The following is a 19678-nucleotide window of genomic DNA, read 5'->3' on the forward strand; positions in this document are numbered from 1 at the left end:
TGTGCGTGCGTGTTACCGATTGCCATGGGGCACTTCAATGAGGAAGCTGCCGCATGACCAAATGGGAAAATAGCCGTCCGTCAATAAAGAAATTCAAAAATTATTACTTTCCATCAAACAACAAATTTAGTCATAGAACCTGCCGTATAAGAACTATATATTTGCTTTGGAATGAGGTATAATGTCGATTTTTTATCGGAGTTGCACGCGGTGTAAATTCTGTCTCAATGTGGACCGAAATGATGATTTTTTTCAAATTCGTGGTACTTTTTTCGTAAAACATATGAACTTCAGCGGTCTCAAAATATTTTTAACGCGAAATATAGTTTTCATAGAGTAATTATTCATTACTCACATATTCATACATCATGCAACATTATATTGGAAGAAATGCTAACGCAGAACATTTTGTCGAAATTTATGTAGACGTATACGGCATAAAAATTGTAGTAATATTAGTGAGCTTCGAACATCTTACACAGGCGCCCTTCCTTAGTATGTAAACTAAGTTTGGTATTGAAACGAGAAACGATACTCCGAGAACAAATTTTCTGACAAAGGTCACTCAGACGACATTCTGCGAAATTTGGAAAGCTCCCACGTACCCAAAAACTTTTGTTTTCTTCGAAATATTGTACCAGTTCACCGTTTTCAATGCAATAAAGCAGCACGACTTTTTCGAATACGTTTGAGACTATCGCCAAAACGTCTGGGACGGTTGGCATTTCTCTAGCCCACTACATAACGCAGCGCTGCCAACGGCAGAGCTTTACAGCTCCTGCGTAGCGGAAGCTGGCGCCCCATGGATGATGGGTACCAGCGCACCGGTCACGCCAGTTACCACAGCAAGAAACAACACGGCGCCGCACCTCTTGGAACAAGGTGAAAGAACAATGCGCCGAGCTGAGAAACATTTATCTCTTGAGCATCACTCACGAGTGTACAGCATGTACTAAACGAGGCTGTTCGCCCGCGTATTTGTCCAGCCTGTAACTTCAGAGTATACTCGGAGGCTACAGGCTAAAATGCAGTCAGCGCCGCCATCGTGTTTTGTATTTGTCGAGTTTCTTTTAAGCGAAGCGTCTACGAGTTGCAGATTTCAGTGGCTGAGGCCCGCGGCATAATTCACGAAAAACACGGCGCCGGCGAGTGTACAGAAATGTGAATGTTCACATAGGCTCTCAAGGTGCGCCGGTCACGTGCGCATGTGTATGCGCCATTTTCCAATAACTTATGCTCTCTCGATCCTGGGCTTGTCGGCGATGAGTCGTTTCTGATATTTAAGTCTGATCTTTTATCGAGGCTCGCTTGTCGTTGCACGTAGCAACATCTCATCGTTGCCTTTCACTGTTGCATTTCATTGTTTCACGCATGACCGTCGTTGTTGCTTGTAGCAACAGAAGTGTTGCGCGGCTAAGCACATTGGTGAAGTCCCAAATATGGAGGAGGGAAAGAATTGGGAGGGAGCAGTGAGCAATACGATAGAAAGAAAGAAAAATACAGTAAAAACCCGTTAATTCGAAGTCGGTTAATTCGAACTTACACTCAATTCGAACTGACGCCCTGGTCCCGGCATAGCCCTGTGTATTTCTATGGGGGGAAATTCTCGATAATTCGAGATTAAAATAATGCGAGATTAAAATAGCAGATATGTCGATATCGATGCTTTTAGCTATGCGGAAGGCGCCTCCAACTATCAGTCTACGACCCGCAAATAAAAGGCAGGAGCTTGAAAAGTGTTAGGTAGAGGGTCCCTTTATTGGACATTAAAGGGAAATATTAAGTTGAGCTAGATTGAAAGATTAGGCTTGTGTAATTCACCAATTCACCATTTTTGGCGAGAACAGAGCATTTGTAAGCGAGGAAACGACGAAAGTGAGAAATTGGAGAGGCGCCATCTGTCACGCTATGTAGGCACCTCATCAAATGACGTCAGATCACTCTATTTCGATTACTGAACGGCTTACAGATGAAAAGTGAGTTATATAAATTTTGACAATAAATAAGCGTGCAGTGAGCCAAACTTGTTGACACACATTACGGCCGTGGAGCTCTCAGACGACCGCTGATTCATGGCTTATTTACAGAAATCGGCAGCTGAGGTGGTGACGTCAAGTCATCTACGCGGCGCGGGCGATTCAAAATTAACAGCGGTACCAGGGACTTTCGGTGGCTGCTTTCAACGCAAAAGAAAAGAAGAAGAAGAATTCGCTTATTGGCGCGCAGAAAGCGGTAATATACTCAGACGCAGGTAAGTAATCAATCTAACAAAACTTAATATTTTCATTTAGTGTCCCTTTAATATAGAAGCTACCACGGAATACGGAACTCATCTAACAGGACCATACCGACAAGTATACCTTAGAGCGCTGCACGGGCCGTGATTCTCGGCAAAGGCGCGGCCCGGGCCCGGAACTCGTTCAAGTTTAGCCGTCCAAACCCGGCCCGGGGACTCGAGGCGAGACCCGTACCCGGCTCGAACCCGAGAAACAATTTCACCCACCCGGCCCGGCCCGTTCCGACCGCCGAACGGGGCCGCCAGGGGCCCGAGTCAATAATAAGGTGGTGTTGCCCGAACAAGGAATCGAAAGCAAGGCGTTTTACGTGGCAAATATCTACGCTTTGTTGGCGCATACTTCGCGAACAGTTATACTTTAACCTATGGTAATTTCTTGTAAATAGGGGCTCACGGTGGAAACAGTTGAGCGGACATTCTGGGTACGATGAACGTCTGTTCGGCAGCGGTGTACTGTACCTATTTTTTTCTGCAAATACAATGGGGATCATCAAGGGCGTCTTGTAGCAGATATTGTAGCAAAAAAAGTGATTCGCAGCAAGAGTTCAGTTACGATGGGGAGCGCAATAAAGAAAGAGGAGACAGAGAACAGAACGCTCGCTTCACTTTGTTTTGATTGTACTGTCTATTCATACTTAAAGCATGCTCTAACGACAAAGGTAATCGTGCACCCTCCTGGAGTTGTAGCACCTGTCTTCAAGATAGTAGCACCTTGCCACAGCAAGAAAAATAGAGGGAAAAAATACGGCAGATCACACGCACTGTGGGAATCGACGTAATGCGAAGCAGCCGGCAAGGAGCTGCTACATCGCCTTGTTCGTCTTTGAGGCAAATGAAGTCATTCATGCCATGGCATTAGTTCACTATATATCGCATGTTTGCCGTGCATACATGCATGTCCAATCCGGTATATAGCATGCTAATGAAACGTATATTCTGGAATATACAATGCATGACCTGTCATTTATGTTCATCACGCACTCGTGTCATACCATACCAATTTTGGTATATATCCAGTTAACAAAACGGCCGGAAGCGCACTATGAGCGTGGCATGTAAATCATGTCGTACGTGACATGCGTGTCATAGTTTTCGTGTTGCCACCTCTCATTTAGTTCGTCATACAGCCGCGTCACGCAGTACCAATTTTGATGTATATCAAGTGAGCGAAACGGCAGCGATTGGACAATGATCGTGGCATGTAAATCATGCCATAAATTATATGCATATCATGATTTTCAAGTTACCACCTGTCATTTACGTTCGTCATGCAGTCGCGTCACGCAATACCTATTTTGGTGGATATCACGCGAGGGAAACGGCAGCGATCGTACAATGAGCGTGGCATGCAAATCATGCCGTAAATTATATGCATATCGTGATTTTCAAGTTACCACCTGTCATTTATGTTTGCCTACAGTCGCGTCACGCAATACTAATATTGGTTATATCAAGCGAGCTAAACGGCCGCGAGTGCGCCATGAGCGTGGCATGTAAATCATGTCGTAAATTATATGCATATCATGATTTTCAAGTTACCACCAGTCATTTATGTTTGCCATACCGTCGCGTCGCGCAATACCAATTTTGGTGTATATCAAGCGAGCCAAATGGCCGCGAGGGCACCATGAGCGTGGCATTTAACTCATGTCGCACATGACTTGCATATCATGATTTTTACGTTACCACCTCTGATTTACGTTCATCACACAGTCTCGTCGTGCAATGCCAATTTTTATGTATATCAAGCTAGCCAAATGGCCGCCAGGGCAGCATGAGCGTGGCATTAAAATCATGTCGTACATGACTTGCATTTTATGATTTTCACGTTACTCCCTCTGATTTACGTTCATCATACAGTCTCGTCACGCAATACCAATTTTGATGTATGCAAGTGAGCCAAATGGCTGCGAGAGCACCATGAGCGTGGCATGTAAATCATGTCGTACATGACTTGCATGTGATGATTGTCACGTTACCACCTCTGATTTACGTTCATCATACAGTTTCGTCGCGCAACGCCAATTTAGGTGTATATCAAGCGAGCGAAGTGGCCGCGAGGGCACCATGAGCGTGGCATGTAAATCATGTCGTACATGACATGCATGTCACGATTTTCATGTTAGCATGTGTCAGTTATGTTTGTCATACAGAAATGTCTCGTCTTACCAGTTTTGGTATGTATCCATTCATTTAAACGGCCGCGAGCGCCCCGGCACCATGCAATGTAAAATCATGCTGTACATGACATGCGTGTCATGATTTGCACTTTAGGACCTGTCATTAGGTTTGTCATAGACTTTTGTCACCCCATACCAATTTTGGTATATATCAAATTAACGAGACGGCCGCAAGAACCCCAAGACCGTAACATGTAAATCATGCTGTTCATGACATGCATATCATGATTTTAGTGTTATGACCTGTCATTTATGTTCGTATTATGGTCATGTTATATCCTACCAATTTTTGTATACATCTCATTAACGAAACGGCCGGGAGAGCACAAAGTCGTAGGCGGCTAGATAGATAGATAGACAGAGAGATAGATACGCTCAAACTCGCAGAAGTTCGCTAAGAAATGTTTCGCATTTAAAAAAGGCAAATTTGTGACGTTTGTTGTAAATACACTAACCTAGATAAAAATTATAACTAACCGCGTGCACCACGTGCACTTTTAGAAATACGTATAAGCAGCCGAAAGGAAGAAAAAAAACTATTTGTCACAGTATTCTTTTCATGCATCACACCAATGCTAGTATATACAATCTGTGAGTTCTTTGTGGCATAGATTATAGTTTGTTTTTTTAACGTGTTATTGTGCGAAAAAACAGATTATCCGGAGATTCCCTCTGTTGCATCACATATTCTGCCGCGCTAAGGTTTCTTGCACTGCTTGCGTCAGCAGTCGTTGTTCTTAGCTTCCACCATTGAAGCAAATTTAGGATGTTTTACAGCGAGAGCTTTTGTCAGATCACAACGGCAGTGGGGTAGTTGTCCGCCGCCGCCTCCGCCGCCGGTGTCGGTAACCACCATCGCGCGAAATAAGAAAAAAAATTAAAATAAAGAAAAAAATTTCCAGGATCGGGTGGGATCTGAACCTGGGCCCTCCGCGTGACAGTCGAGTGTTCTAACAGAGCCACGCCGGTTTTATCCTTTTTTTTTCCTTACTACCGGTTAGTTAACATCAATAAACACCAAGAACAAAACACGTTACCATGTGTAATATTGCGTGGCAGAAGAGTAAAATAACAACCAGGCGTCACACAATGCTAATTGTGTAAAGAGTTTGTGGTTTAAAGCTTCCCACCCACTGAAAAGTGGTCAACCATGTTGAAAATAGTGGAGTATTCATTTTAAGCAAGTCCAATAATACTTGCCGTTCTGCCCAGCGACTGTAAAAAAAGAGTAGTTCAGTTTTAGCATTATTTTAATAAAACTCGTCAAAACAACACATATTTTCCAACAAAGTTATATAGAAAGCGCGAAAAGATGGTCTGTGATTTCCAATTAAGAAGTCTGGGTATTCCTCATTTACATGCTTCTGTGAGTATAGCCAACTAAAATGTGTGACTGTGATGTGCACAGTGTCATATGGTGCTAAATGAACAGCAGAAATCGCCATCATGTTTCCATATTTATTCCTTGTGATTAAGAATAAATAAAAAAGTGGTGACGGCTTGAGGCATCAGACTTGTGGCTTGCTAGGTTGTCGCTCCTGTCCAGCGTGAGCACCATTAAAAACGGTATCTGAAAAGCAGAACGTGATATTATGATGAGAAAATGAAATTGCAGTAAAAGTTTGCAAAACCTACACAATAAGTGGTTCACACAGACATAATAAAGGCTAACAACAAAACAACAAAGCACTCCTCCGGCAGCCAGGGGCATGCTGTGAGCGGTTATTGACCGCACGTTTTACAAACGTACCCATCCTTAAATACTCAGATAAACAGATGCGAGTACTAGGGCCCGAACGACACCCAGCGCGTGCGTACGCCGTCTACGTCGAGATCAGACGTGTCATATACTAGAATTAGCGCACATAACTCCCACAATCACGTACACTCACTCGATTCTGTTATAGCGCCCAACGTCATCGCAGTGTATGCAAACCACGAAAACAGCAACAGAAACGAGGGAAAAGAGTGCACGCCGGCGGCCGCAACAACGCGCGCCGTCGAAAGTCTAGAGCTTTTTTCACTTTACCGGCGAGGCGTGTCCAACTTGAATTCGACTACCGCGTACATTCTGGAAGCCACCGTACTATATCTGCACCTCAAACTACCGTCTTTAAGCCAACAAAAACCATTACATATAGTGCGTCTGAGCGTTCTGTACACAGACTTTTTTTTTTTTTCGCGTTCCCACGCGTGGAAGCACGCCGCACACTCAAGGTCGATGGAAATATTATGAAGTAGACTAAAGTGCACCTCAAAACGACATCTTGCACCTTCAGTAGTGCAGACACGACGTGCGATCAGCAAGAAATGACCCTCGATTATTGTTTGCATCGCTCACTTTATGGGAGCTTGTACAGCAACGCGCATAACGGTGGCAACTCGTTAACTGACAGTTTTAGTTGGGCATCCGCAACAGCCCCGCGGATACAGGCTACTGTTGGAAATGGCGGGCAGATTCCGCAGAGCTGCTGCAGACGCCCAGCTAAAGCTGTATAATTAGTACCTACGAAAGCAGTACACTCACCGTTTACTGGCGCCCGTTGTCGGTGTCTGCAGCTCCATGAATATTCCGCCCTCCAAGCGTCACTTCGTGCACGGAGCCGGCTTCAATACCACCGAAGACGCGCAACCAACTCATCCACGCAACGCATTCCAATAGACCAGGAGACTGAGACTGACTGAGACGACTGAGACATGGGTGTTCTCTGACTGAGAGAGGAGAGCGGCGCGCCACCCCGGCGCCAACCCCGTCTGTGTCTGCGTCGCCGAGCAAGGCGCCACAACGGCGCCAAAGGGCGAGCGTGCGATATGTATGGCGTATACGGCGGCTCTTCCGTATACCGAAGCCAATCGAAACGCGCTTCAGGAGGGTCCAGTGACTCCTTCCCAAATGCGAACTCTTTTTTCTGCCTGTACCTTCCAAAAGGGGTCAGATGGACACCCGAAGGGAGTCACGGTTCCATGACCCTCTTTTGACTCTCTTTTTTCTTAGAGTGCATTATTCTTCATCGTCATCAGCCACATGAAGTGTCAACAAAGTGCACATAATGCCTAACAGATGTGTAGCGGGTACCTCGCTTATCCACAGAAAGACGAATAACGACATAGTGGGTGCTTCTCTATTTCACAAAAGTTATGATTTGAGCGCAGTGGATACCTTGCATATGTATTCGTATTATTTTTCCCAAGAGAGTTTAGAAGGCCGCTTTACAGCTTTAATGGTGTATGCCTTCCTAACGATGTTGTACCGGTAGAAGGTGGCCATACTACGCGGGTAGGACTGGGAGAAGGTGGACGAAGCGATTTCGATCTATTTTCAGGGTTCGTTCAGTATGGTAAAAAAGGCGTGACTAAGCTTATCGACGCTTACTCATTGGATGCATATGGCTCACCCGGTACAGAATTCGCAGTTGTCGTTTTTCAAGCTAAGATGATTTGCCCGACGTCTTGTTTAACGGACATTTGTTATTACTGCACATTCCAACGCTGTTGCGGCAGTATCATGTACACGTCGCACGCGGGCTGCATGCGCCCCGCGGACCTCTCGCTAGCGACCCGCGGCGCGCACATGGCTGTCTTCGTCCCATTTTATAACATTTTCTTTATAAGTACTTTCTTGAGATACACAGGCATGACAGCATTTTTTTTTTTTTGCAGCCCCTGCGGTCACCATATGTTGCTACAAAACCGTGATACAAAACTCTATATTTCAGAATCGGCGTCCATATTTTAGTCATTTTGGAGATAGGTATCGATACCTCGTTGGACTCCTGCAGCGAAATCCCCTTCAGAAATGAGCCATATGAGATACGGGAAAGGTCATTTTTCAAATGACAACGTCGGCTGACATTTTGCAAAAAGAAAACGCGGGTGGCGACGACACCTTGAAATTCGCGCTGCAGACACCGCGACTTCATAGATTCTGTCGGTGTATACTGGGGCCTCAGGAATTTCTAATCGGTAAAAATAAAGTACATTGACCTCTGAAGGGGTCATAGACTCAACATAGAAAGTTTCAGGAAATTTTGTTGAACCAATGGCCCCAAAGTACTACGAATACAATTTGAAATGCGTAACGTCGCGCGCGGAGAGTTCGGCGCGAAATTTTAAAATCTATCTTTGACCTCGATTTTCTCCTCTATTAATAAGCTTATGAAGGTGAAATTAATGACATTCCGAGTTCTCAGAGTACAATTTATCAGTCTAAACAGATTAATCGATTCACTTTAGTGTCCTTTTAAGAACTTAGCAAAGTCCAAGCCCGACCCGACCCGAGCCCGCCTGACCCTAAGTCCGGAGCTTCAGGCCCGAGCCCGGGCCCGCCGTGAAAACTACTTTAACCGGCGTGGGTTTTCGGGTAGGCCCCAGCCCGTGCACTGCTCTAGTATACCTATGCACTGAAAGTTAGTTACCTCGGAGGACATTAGTTGTACTTTGCGCCACCCCCATTCAGCACAAGAATACGAAATTCGCGCCATCCCTGCACGACCAGCGCTATTTTTGACGAGCCACCAAAGATGTCGCGCCAACCTCGCCGCTCGATAAAAAGCGCGGCTTCCGCTTTTACTGCGTTTTTGCGCAACCTCGGACGGAAACAGGTTTCGCGGCCGCCGCTGGCAACGCCGGGATGCGCCTGCAAGACGCGCGTGTTTCGCACATGTGAGTAACAACGACAAACCTCGATTTTCGAGCACGCCGTGCGGCCTACGCTGTGTTTTGTTTGTACGACGTCGATCCAGAACGCGGCAGGCGCGTGCAGAAGTCAACGGCTGCCACGATCGTGCGCCAGTGAATAACTGCAAAGGGAAAGCGACGCGAAAGGATTCGTGCAGATCGCAACGTGAGCGAGCTTTGCACTTTGTACGCGCTCGATACCAACACCGGTGCTTCCTCAACATAGCCGGCACCGCGCGTCACGTGGTGGGTGGCACCTTTGCAGTTTTCGCCGCCCTGTTACGTTTGACCGTGCTGATCGTGAAGATACCAAAAGTGGCTGATAAGACGTTTACTTCGGAAGAAGAGAGAGAGAGAAAGCATGCCCGCGTACGTCGGGCTTTTGGAATGGTTATACATAACCCCGTCAATGCGACGATACGCGGCTTCTGAAATGCGATAAGATATGCGTCGTCGAAAACAATTGAGTATGGTTCGGTCCTTTTCATTGTCTCCGCTCCGAGATAGCGCGGACGCGAGCCCAGAATCTTCGACTAACAGCGGAGCATTTGAGCTCCACGCTGTCTCACCGAGCCGCCGCCGCCACCGGCGTTCCGTGCTCGTCGCGATGCGCAGCGTAGGCTTCAACTCGCTCCTCGTGAGGCGCTTCTGGAGCCTTTGCTCCCTTATCGTGAGAGACAAGAAATCGGCGCTGCTACTCGCCGGTTTGATGTTCTTTGCCGTGTCGTACGAATTCGTTTCCTACCAAGTGGGTCTCACCAACAGCCGCTTCTACTTGGTGTTGGGCAATAAAGATCAGCGCGGATTCTGGATCCAAACGGCGCTCGGGCTCAGTCTCGTCTTCGCCATATCCAAGACCAGGGCGCTGCGCACCTTCCTAGCTTCGACCACCGGAGTGCACTGGCGAAAGGTAATCACCAAGAACCTGCACGGGCTTTACTTCGCCGACAAGAACTTCTACTGCGTCAACGTCTTGAAGGAATTGGGCGGAGAGCTGGACAATGCTGACCAGCGAATGACGCAGGACGTCGACCGCTTCTGCAGATCTCTGGCGGACACGCTGCCAGCCGCGCTGATCGCTCCGTTCACGACGGCCTACTACAACTACCAGGCGTACGTGGCCACCGGCTGGATAGGCCCCGTCTCGACGCTCGTCTTCTTCGTAGTGTTCACGATTCTCAACAAGTTCCTGCTGGCGCCGGTGGTGCCGCGAGTTTACCAGCAAGAGAAGCAAGAAGGCCAGTTTAGGCACGCGCACGCGCGCGTCAGGGACAACACGGAATCCATTGCATTCCTGGATGGCGACCCCGTGGAGCAAGAAAACATGAACGCGGTCTTGGATGACGTGGTCAAGGCCCAGCAGTCGGTCGTGAACAGGCAGTTCCCGCTCGCTTTCGGCATTCACCTCTTCGACTATACCGGCGCAATCCTCAGTCTCCTGGTCATCGCCGTTCCCATCTTCACCGGCGTGTACGATTCGCTGACGCCGCAGGAGCTGGCGGCTCTCATCAGTAAGAACGCGTTCGTCTCCATCTACCTCATCAGCTGCTACAGCAGCCTCGTCGACATGTCCGGCAGCGTCGCTGTGATCGCGGGAAACACGCACCGTATTTCGGCACTCAGGGAAAAACTGGTAGCGTTGAGCGAAGAACTGCGCGAATTGCGTGCCGCCGAAAGGAGCGGCGACGACGAGGACAAGCGTCCTCCCGAAGAAGGCGACGGCCATGATGGCGACGGTCCTACGATCGAGCTCCAGGACGTGACGTACAGTTCGCCGCGGGACGGCAACGTTCTCGTCGACAAGCTAACCTGGAGAATCGACGACAAGCGGACGGCGATCATCACGGGACCTAACGGAAGCGGCAAGACCACTCTGTTCAGAATCATCAAGGGCCTGAGGAACGTCGACTCCGGAAGTGTCCGCGTCACGAACTCCCACTCTTTGGGATTCTTCCCGCAGCAGCCGTGGCTGACGATGGGAAGCCTTCGGAAACAGCTTCGTTACCCCTTAACCGAACAGTGTCGCGCGGGGCTCGAAGACCGCGACGACGAAGACGCGGAAATGGTCTCGCTTCTAGAGCTTACTGGAATCAGCAACCTTCTGAAAAGCGCCAACGATCTCGACAGCGAGATGGACGCCACATGGTACGACACCTTGTCTCCCGGAGAACGGCAGCGGCTCAGCTGGGCCCGCCTTCTGTACGTACGGCCCAGGATTGCGCTGCTGGACGAAGCGACCGCCTCTATAGACGTCGAGCTCGCGGAAAAACTCAGAGCTGAATGTTTGGACAGAGGAATCAACGTAGTTGCCATTTGCCACAAGCATTCCTGGGACGCTCATTCGGTGCTCGAGCTGCGAGGCACCGACGGCTGCTGGACGGTTTCGTAGGGGTCCGACGCAAGCCGGAAAACGTACTAGCTAGAATAATGTGGGGTGCTTGTGTGCGATCGTGTGAATGCGGGACCATTACCGGCTGACGTGCTTTTACTACGGACACGCTGAACATAAAACAATTTTGATATACATGGACACGAGGACTTTTGTTTATGACATAAATATCTGTTTTTTCAGTCGTGTGTTCGTCTATCATGTTAGAACGGTTGTTATATTTTTTAGAACGGTTGCTATATTTTTATTTTTCCGTAGTTATTCGTAGGAGCCAAAAACAGTGATCAGGAATCGGCAAATGCACTTAAAATCGCCAGCAATTTCACTACCTGATACAGCTACACAATGGTCACTGTCCATCACAGATCGGCAGAAAATGTGGAGCTCACTCAGACTCACTCATGAAATATATTTTACCTTTAGAGCTCACTCGTATTCAGACTAAGCAAAATTTTCCTCAACCGGACTCAGACTCACTGAAATTTTTCTCAGCCGGACTCACTTGGACTCAAGCTCACCAAAATAGTACTCACTCGGACTCACTCAGACTCACGGCTCTATCTGAGTTTGAGTGAGTCGACTCAAGAGTGAGTTTGCCGACCTGTGCTGTCCATAGACAAAACCCATGCTGCTGCAGCCGTCGGCACTTTTCAAGCTTCGCGATTCCCTCACGACTTGCCACTGCTCCTACGCAGTCGCAGTCTGTGCCGCGGTTCCGAGTTGATGATGTATTTTGAATGAAACTCAAACCTTCTGCGGGTAATAGACTGGGCTGCAAAGAGCACTCTGAAGATCAATCGAGAAAAGAACATGCCAACGTCCTTGCGAATTGCAGAACACATTTTGTTTCGTATGACAACATGCGTTGCAGAGAACACCAAATTCGTCGTAGTTCGCACGACGAGGAATTTTCCGTATATATAGATGTCGGAAACCGAACAAGTAGTATAACTATCGAATGGCCGGCATAGCATCTTCCTCGTGGAGAGCAGCAGCCTTGGGGATGGGCATGTTTCGACAGACAAACCGGAGTCTTTGCCCATAACGGCAGGTCGCGCGGCCTGTGATGTCGGCACCGAATTTCGCTACGGCAGGGCTGGGCAAAGATACTTTGAAATTGTATCGCGATACGATACAAGATACTCAGGCAAGAAGTATTGGAGATACAGATACAAGATACTGCTGCAAAAATTGTATCCGATACGATACTTGGCAATTGTATCTTAAGATACTTCGATACATTCTCAGATTTGTTATTATAGATCCATATAATGTAGCAGCAAACGCCTATGCACGAAAATGTCTGCTTCAAAATTTCTTAAGAGTGGCCTATTTTGTTTCACTTGAATGAAATGTCTGTTAGTATCTCAAAAGTTTTGCCCTTCCTGCTCAAAGTACATTAGTTTCCTTCCAAATTAATTTATTGGGGTTTGGTTTAGCTTCTTCACAGGACAATTCTTTGTACATTCCGTTGCATTGCACAGCTTGCCGACCATCTAGCAGTTTGCCATATAATCACGACAACTTCAATGAGAAGCCTTCTCACGAAGGCGCAAATACCGGTGTGGACTTTTACTTTGTCCGTAAAAGACAGCTTGCAGAATGCCGTATATCCGGACAGGTGTACGGCAGCAACAACGCTGGTAGCGACTTTTATTTTCTTTTTTTTTTTTTGGGGGGGGGGGGCGCATGGTGTATACTAGGGGTTTGAGCCATTTCGCTAGCGGCCCGGCCCGCACACATGACCGTCTTCGTCTCATTTGTTGTTATTTTCTAAATAAGTATGTTCGGTAATCTGCACAGACATGACTGGTCTCAAGCATTCCTTTCTTGAGGAACATGTGGTCACCATGTGCCAAAACATAACCGTGGAACAAAAACTCTATATTTCAGAATCCGCGTCCAGATATCAGTCATTCTGTACATCCCTATCGATGTTTCTCGAATCCTGACTCTAAATCCCCTTCAGAAATGACCTATATATGAGATACGGGAAAGGCTTCCTCTCAAACGTCATTTTGTTCAAACTCTCTCCCACCACCTTCACTGCCCAGGCCATTGCAACTAAATTTCGCGACTGCGGTCCGCTGGCTATAAACTCAGTTTGAGACCCCTGGTGTATACGTAGATGACCTAAAACTGCAATGAATTGTCATATTCTACTTATCTGCTGGCGTAAAGGAACCTATACTCACTCACGTGCAATCTTTTTAGCAATTTTCTTCAACGAGAGAACATGTGCAACACAGATACGTCTCAGACGTATTGTATATTTCCATAAAGCGTCGCAGCACACCGCCGCTATTCGCGCTATTGCCACTTATAGCTCCCGTTACGTGGCGATTAGTAATGCGAAAAATATTCAAGAAAGCCTGAAACAGGAAAACAAATATAAGTAAAAGAGAGAGGTGGTTGTGTATCAAACATTCACATTGAATTTGTGCAGAAACACAATACAGACGGCGCCCTTAATAGCTACGAGCATGAAGTATTGTCAACTTACCTGTTGAGACAATGGAAAATTCAGTGCCTATGGAAAATTGCCTAAAACGGCTCGTTGGGACGTTCATGAGCAAAACAGAGCATTCAGCAAAACAAAGTTTCTCGAATCCCCTTCCTAACATCTTTAAGATGGCTCCTAATGATTGCCATTATTATAACGCAAACTCAATTTCGCTATTTTCTTAAGCGGTAAGCAGAATGTTTTGTACTGTTTACTCAAGGCACGCCCACATAATTATATATTTGTTTTCACAATCGCCTTGGCAACGTGTAAATGTGTAAACAGTAGTGGAAATAAAGTAGACAGAAGAATAATAAAGCAGAGATCTTATTTTGGGAGCGCGTTGCGAAAGACATACTGCAGTGACCAGACCGGAAAAACAGTGCAGAGACTTAGGTAATGTAAGGGATGTAAAGTGACAGCTAAGGAAGCACTTGTGCTAATAATCAAATTATGATTTCATAAATTCTTTGAATAAATGTAGCAAGAAGTGAAAAATACGGTACGCCAAGATAGTTTCTGTTAGGTAAACGCTTGCTCTTTTAGATCAGTACCAGTGGTGCTAACGTTGTTAGATTCTTATTTGCATATAAGTTAATTCATGGCTTGCAAGTCAAACTTACATCCACGAGATCATTCAAATCGCTGATATGCAAAATCCACACGGCGCAAAGGAACCCCATTCTTGCACGCATCACATTTCGTTACGCAGCAAGACTCAAGGGAATCTTCAATAACGACGCTGTAGCAACACAAGAATTTGCGCAACAGACGCGGCGCAGGACAGTGGCTAAGAGCAAGTGTCGCGGCATTGGCGCAACTAAAAAGAAAAGAAATCGAGCAAACAAAAGGTACGTGGGCTGGACGTAGACGTCCGCGCGCTTGTCTTCCTCATCTTCTGCCCGCACTGGGGTACTCTGGCGGAAAAATAAAATTGCGTCACTGCCCTAAGACTTATTCAGATGGCTTAGTGGCACCAGTACCAGCTTGAGAAGCGGAGCTTGGCCAGCGATTATTGTTTCGCACGGCTGTGTTGCAATAGAAGTATCTTGTATCTTAAGATACACGATACATTATCGAATGTATCGGAAATACAGATACAGATACTCGTCTTCCGAGAAGTATCGCGATACAGATACAAGATACTCATAGAGTATCTAAGATAGTATCTAAGATACATGTATCTTCGATGCTGCCCAGCACTGCGCTACGGTTTCTTTTTTTCAGTCGTTATTCGACAGTTGGCGACTTCTTGCTCTACACATTCCTCGTCCGTGGACCGGCGTTTGCGACGTTAGTGAAAGTATAGTATGCGTTCATGCAACCCCTAAGTGCGCCTGCGCGTATTATGAGAAATCACTTCGAAGCGACACCTAACTCTAACTTCACTTCTCTCTCCTTGTTATGAGTTTCTCATGCATATGGTCGAGGTTTGATCATGCCTTAGAGGCCTGCGCATGTTACGTAATAGTTAAGAGACTATATTCTTAGGTACCAGATCCCGTGTACGTTCTTAGTCGGATCCGTTCCTTTTCAGGCAAAATAAAACAACCCAGTGCTTAACATAAAACCGCATACAGAGTAACTTAAGGTAGTTGATTAGCGTCTGTAATTCATCGGTGAGGTAGTGCTACATAACTGCGATCAGTCAAGTTTTTACTGAACTAATTGCAATTTTAATCGGTAACTTTTTTTTTCCTGTAACGTCTACAAGTCTTCACGCGAACCATCCTGGCTCTCATCAGTTTTCACGAGTTTATAGTCAGGCAGTTAACCCTTTGAGACGCTATGTACACAATTGTGTACATAGTGTTTGCTATTTGTATCGACTAGGGGCTAAGAAAGAGCAAGATACATTGAGCTGTAGGTGAATTCAACCTCTTGCATGATAAATTTATTTTCATTTAACTTCATTTTGCAGCTTACTGTTGCATATGATCACTTTGCTGAAGGCACTACTACATTCGACGAGCCGTTCAACGTGCCGCTTCGCGCGACCCAATTCAAAAGTATAATTTTTCTGTGCTCAACATGGACATAACCGAAAACAAATTTGCACTATATTTCTATAGCCTGAGATTTCACTCTATTTATGCAAAAACAGAACATGAATGGCTTCAGAATAAATACATATTTAATTACAAAGTGGTTAGAAATGATTACTATAACACACGTAAATTAAGGACACAGGGTAGGTAAATTTTTTTTTAAATCGAAATTTGGTTTTTGCTTGTTTAGAATGACAAGGCCTTCCTTCACGATATCCAGTGCCCCACACTCTTCTGCGTGTTTTGATTAACCTATTTCGACATTATTTTTTTTGTAAATATAATATCGAGTGGCTTAAAATAAGATTGTGTCGATTTGACGCGTTTATAGACAGTTCTTCATAGGTGTCTTTAATAGGCGTCTGAAAGGGTTGAGTACGATCCGCATACCATTCCTCCGTCGTATAAGGCAATAGCACACTGTCTAGAGACCACACACGTCTTAATGTACTGAAGCCAAGGATAGCATGCTCGGAATGAACCATATCCCGCCACAGTGAAGGTTCTCAATAGACGCAAAATTTGTAATCAGTTCTGCCAAAGAAGCACCGCTGACAGGATTTCCTTACTTCTGATGTATATCGCAGATATATACTGGCGCGTCACCGATAAGTGGGTCAGATCACGAAGCTTATACATCGTGAACAGCAAGCAATGGCAGAAAGCTGGTGTGGTTGCATATTCGATGACTACTGCGTTTTCAGCAATTCAGATCTTAATAGACAATGCAGGGAGAGGGAAAAAAAGACAACAGTGTCCTTCTTGTCCTGGTTCTTTCACTTTCTCTCTCTCTCTGAACTGTCTTTTTCTTAAGGTATCGGAACAGCAAACGTGCTCGTTTGCATTATTCAAGGTCCAATAAACCCAAATTATTACAGATATATTTCACTCCTAGGGGAGAAGCTGTTTCTATTAATAACTTTGGCTCTATGTGCATCTTTCCTGAAAGGCGTCATTTACAGAAGGGGGGGGGGAATGGAGCGGTACTCCCCCCCCCCCCTTTCATCCAGGAGGGGCCTCGCCCAACCTCACCGAGCAGCGTACCTTAGTAGCCCTAATTAAGCATTTAATGCTAGAATGAACCTGCACAAGCAAGCTTCCGCATTTTAATCACAGCAATGCCAGATTAATCTTGCGTGAAACTCATTTTCTGGAAAGTGATTTAGGATCACCTCGACAATAGCTACAGCCTTTCAATTCTCAGTAGCCCCACATAACTAGGCTTACCATGTAAATCGGTGTATTCGGCTAACTAATAGCAATATAAAAAATCCTAACTTATCTTCTGGCATCTGCCGTCTCCGGTTATTCAGATTTTCTTTAAATAGCATTTTTCTCTCAAGCGCGCTGTTCTTAGACATTTTCGGCAGTTTTCGAAGAAACGCCTGGCGTATGTCAGTATTCACCACTGAGACAGCGGCGTACAGCGTGTGATATTTATTCAGCTGATGCATAACTCGAGAGTTTTGCATACCACTCTGACACATGCGGATGTTCGCAGTCTTCCTTCTCAGTTTTGTTGTGAAATCGCAGTGCGTGACTGAAAGAGGAGGAGCTCAAATATAGCGTTTAGTGTTGCCACGATGAAGAGCTTCGAGGCACTCGAACCTCTCAAGTGTTGTTCACCGTTATCACCACAGAGAATTCTTAGACAGCATGTTTTTCAAGACCTTTATTTTTGGGCGTCTACTGAGACAACAAAAAAACAAAGGAAAGAAAGAAAACGTGGCTGTATAAGTCACTAGCCTGAGACTACTGTTTATGTAAACAAAATTTCTCATTCCAAGCAAATGCTTTTTGGATTAGGCATCGAACAAAGAAAACATTTCAAAAAATAATGTTACGAGAAAAATGTATATTTAAATGCATCATAAAAACACAGCGCTAATTGAAACATGGACAGCAAAACAGCAGACGAGGACGGGCGCTATATAAGCTATATAAGCTATATATTTATATATAAGCTATATATTTGCGCTCGCACAATAAAAGCTTTGTTGGCAGTCAGCGCCCGTCCTCGTTTGCTGTTTCTCTGTCCATGTTTAAATTTTGCGCTGTGTTTTTATGATGGATCCGTACGAACGAGCTCGCATCCAAACTCTTCTAAGTCATATTGAAATGCATTTACATGTAGAAGCAATGGCGTATTTGAGACTGAAGCCTGTCCATTTATCACTTCGTCGTTGCCGACCCTTGTCTCTCTCAGAGCAAGAGAAATTTTCCTGAAATTTCGTAGGATCGATTGGTAATCCAATCAAACATTTTTGCGTACAATAAAGAACAAAAGACTGACAGGAACGACGCACACATAGCGCTATAAACGAGAAATCTTTATAGAATGTCCACCAAAATTTTTCCCTGTAAATTTTTGTCTTCTCACACAAGAAAAGTTTACATAGTCTTTGTCAAGGGCTTTCCACCAGATGCACCTTTTTTCTCGATGTTCTTAACAACTTGGGATATAATTAACTATGGTGTCACTATCCGAGAGTTAAATCCTGTCGCTTACCAAACACAATATAAAATTCATTAAACCATCGTACCGCCTCAAAATTTTAACGGCATCAATGCTTTGGATACGAAAGTTCATGTTACATTGCTTGGCGATACTGCGACGTCATATAGACCTTTTCTAGACTGTTGAATGGAAGTACAACGGCTGACGTCATCGCCTCGGGAGTACATTTTTGGATGGTCGCGAGTATTTAAAACAGCCAAGATTGGATTATGGCGGTGCCTAAGTAGCCCTTGTTGAAAAGGTGCATACGACACTAAAAAAGGTAATACTGTAGGGCGAGTCTAATCATTCCCGGGTGTCCACTGAATGTCGCCAGGCTATATTGTGAGGTGAGATAATTACATTTCCTACTTCAGCGCCGAATGTAACAACCACAATTGGAGAGCATTCATTGTCAGCACAGTACTGACGCTGCGTGGCCATATTTTTATATTTGACAATGTGGCCAGAAATAGACTAAATCACTCACTTGAGGGCAAGCGTGTGCCGAAGCGAGTAACTAGTATCCATTTAACGAAGACCAACAGACAATGAAGCCAAGGAAGGAATAGGGCACGTTATTTGTAGTCGTGCAACTGCTGTGTAGTAATTATATCAATGTAAATAAATTAAAGTGGACGAAAAGACAACTAATCCCCAGTAGGGAGCGAACCTACAACCTTCGGATAACGCGTCCGATGCTCTACCATTTGAGCTACGGCGGAGGTCATCCCCTCACCTTCTTTATAATAATCTCTAAGGTTTAACGTCCCAAAACCACGATATGATCATGAGAGACGCCGTACTGCAGGGCTCCGGAAATTTCGACCACCTGGGGTTCTTTAACGTGCACCAAAATCTAAGTACACGGGCCTCAAACATTTTCGCCTCCAACGAAAATGCAGCCGCCGCGGCCGGGATTGGATCCCGCAACCTTCGGGTCAGCAGTCGAGCGCCATAATCACTATACCACCGTGGCAGGGCCCCCTCGCCTACTTTATCGAGTATTTACGTGTACGTAAATCTGGTAATGTTAGTTAGCACCGCTCGTAGCCATGACGGCGAGTGTGGAACACTATTTTTTGCTA

The 19678-nt window shown here is 45.6% G+C and overlaps 2 protein-coding genes across 2 annotated transcripts in view; one reads left to right on the forward strand and one right to left on the reverse strand.

The window, feature by feature from the left end:
* LOC119386861 (potassium/sodium hyperpolarization-activated cyclic nucleotide-gated channel 1) overlaps nt 1-19678 on the reverse strand; it is a 104377-nt gene that overhangs the window by 25772 nt on the left and 58927 nt on the right. The window lies entirely within an intron of this gene.
* On the forward strand, nt 9499-11702 carry LOC119386860 (lysosomal cobalamin transporter ABCD4). The gene has a single exon (XM_037654125.2). It carries the CDS (start codon nt 9599-9601, stop codon nt 11540-11542), a length of 1944 nt encoding a protein of 647 aa, XP_037510053.1. The 5' UTR covers nt 9499-9598; the 3' UTR covers nt 11543-11702.

This window comes from Rhipicephalus sanguineus, chromosome 3 (genome assembly GCF_013339695.2).
Source record: "Rhipicephalus sanguineus isolate Rsan-2018 chromosome 3, BIME_Rsan_1.4, whole genome shotgun sequence".
NCBI lineage: Eukaryota > Metazoa > Arthropoda > Arachnida > Ixodida > Ixodidae > Rhipicephalus > Rhipicephalus sanguineus.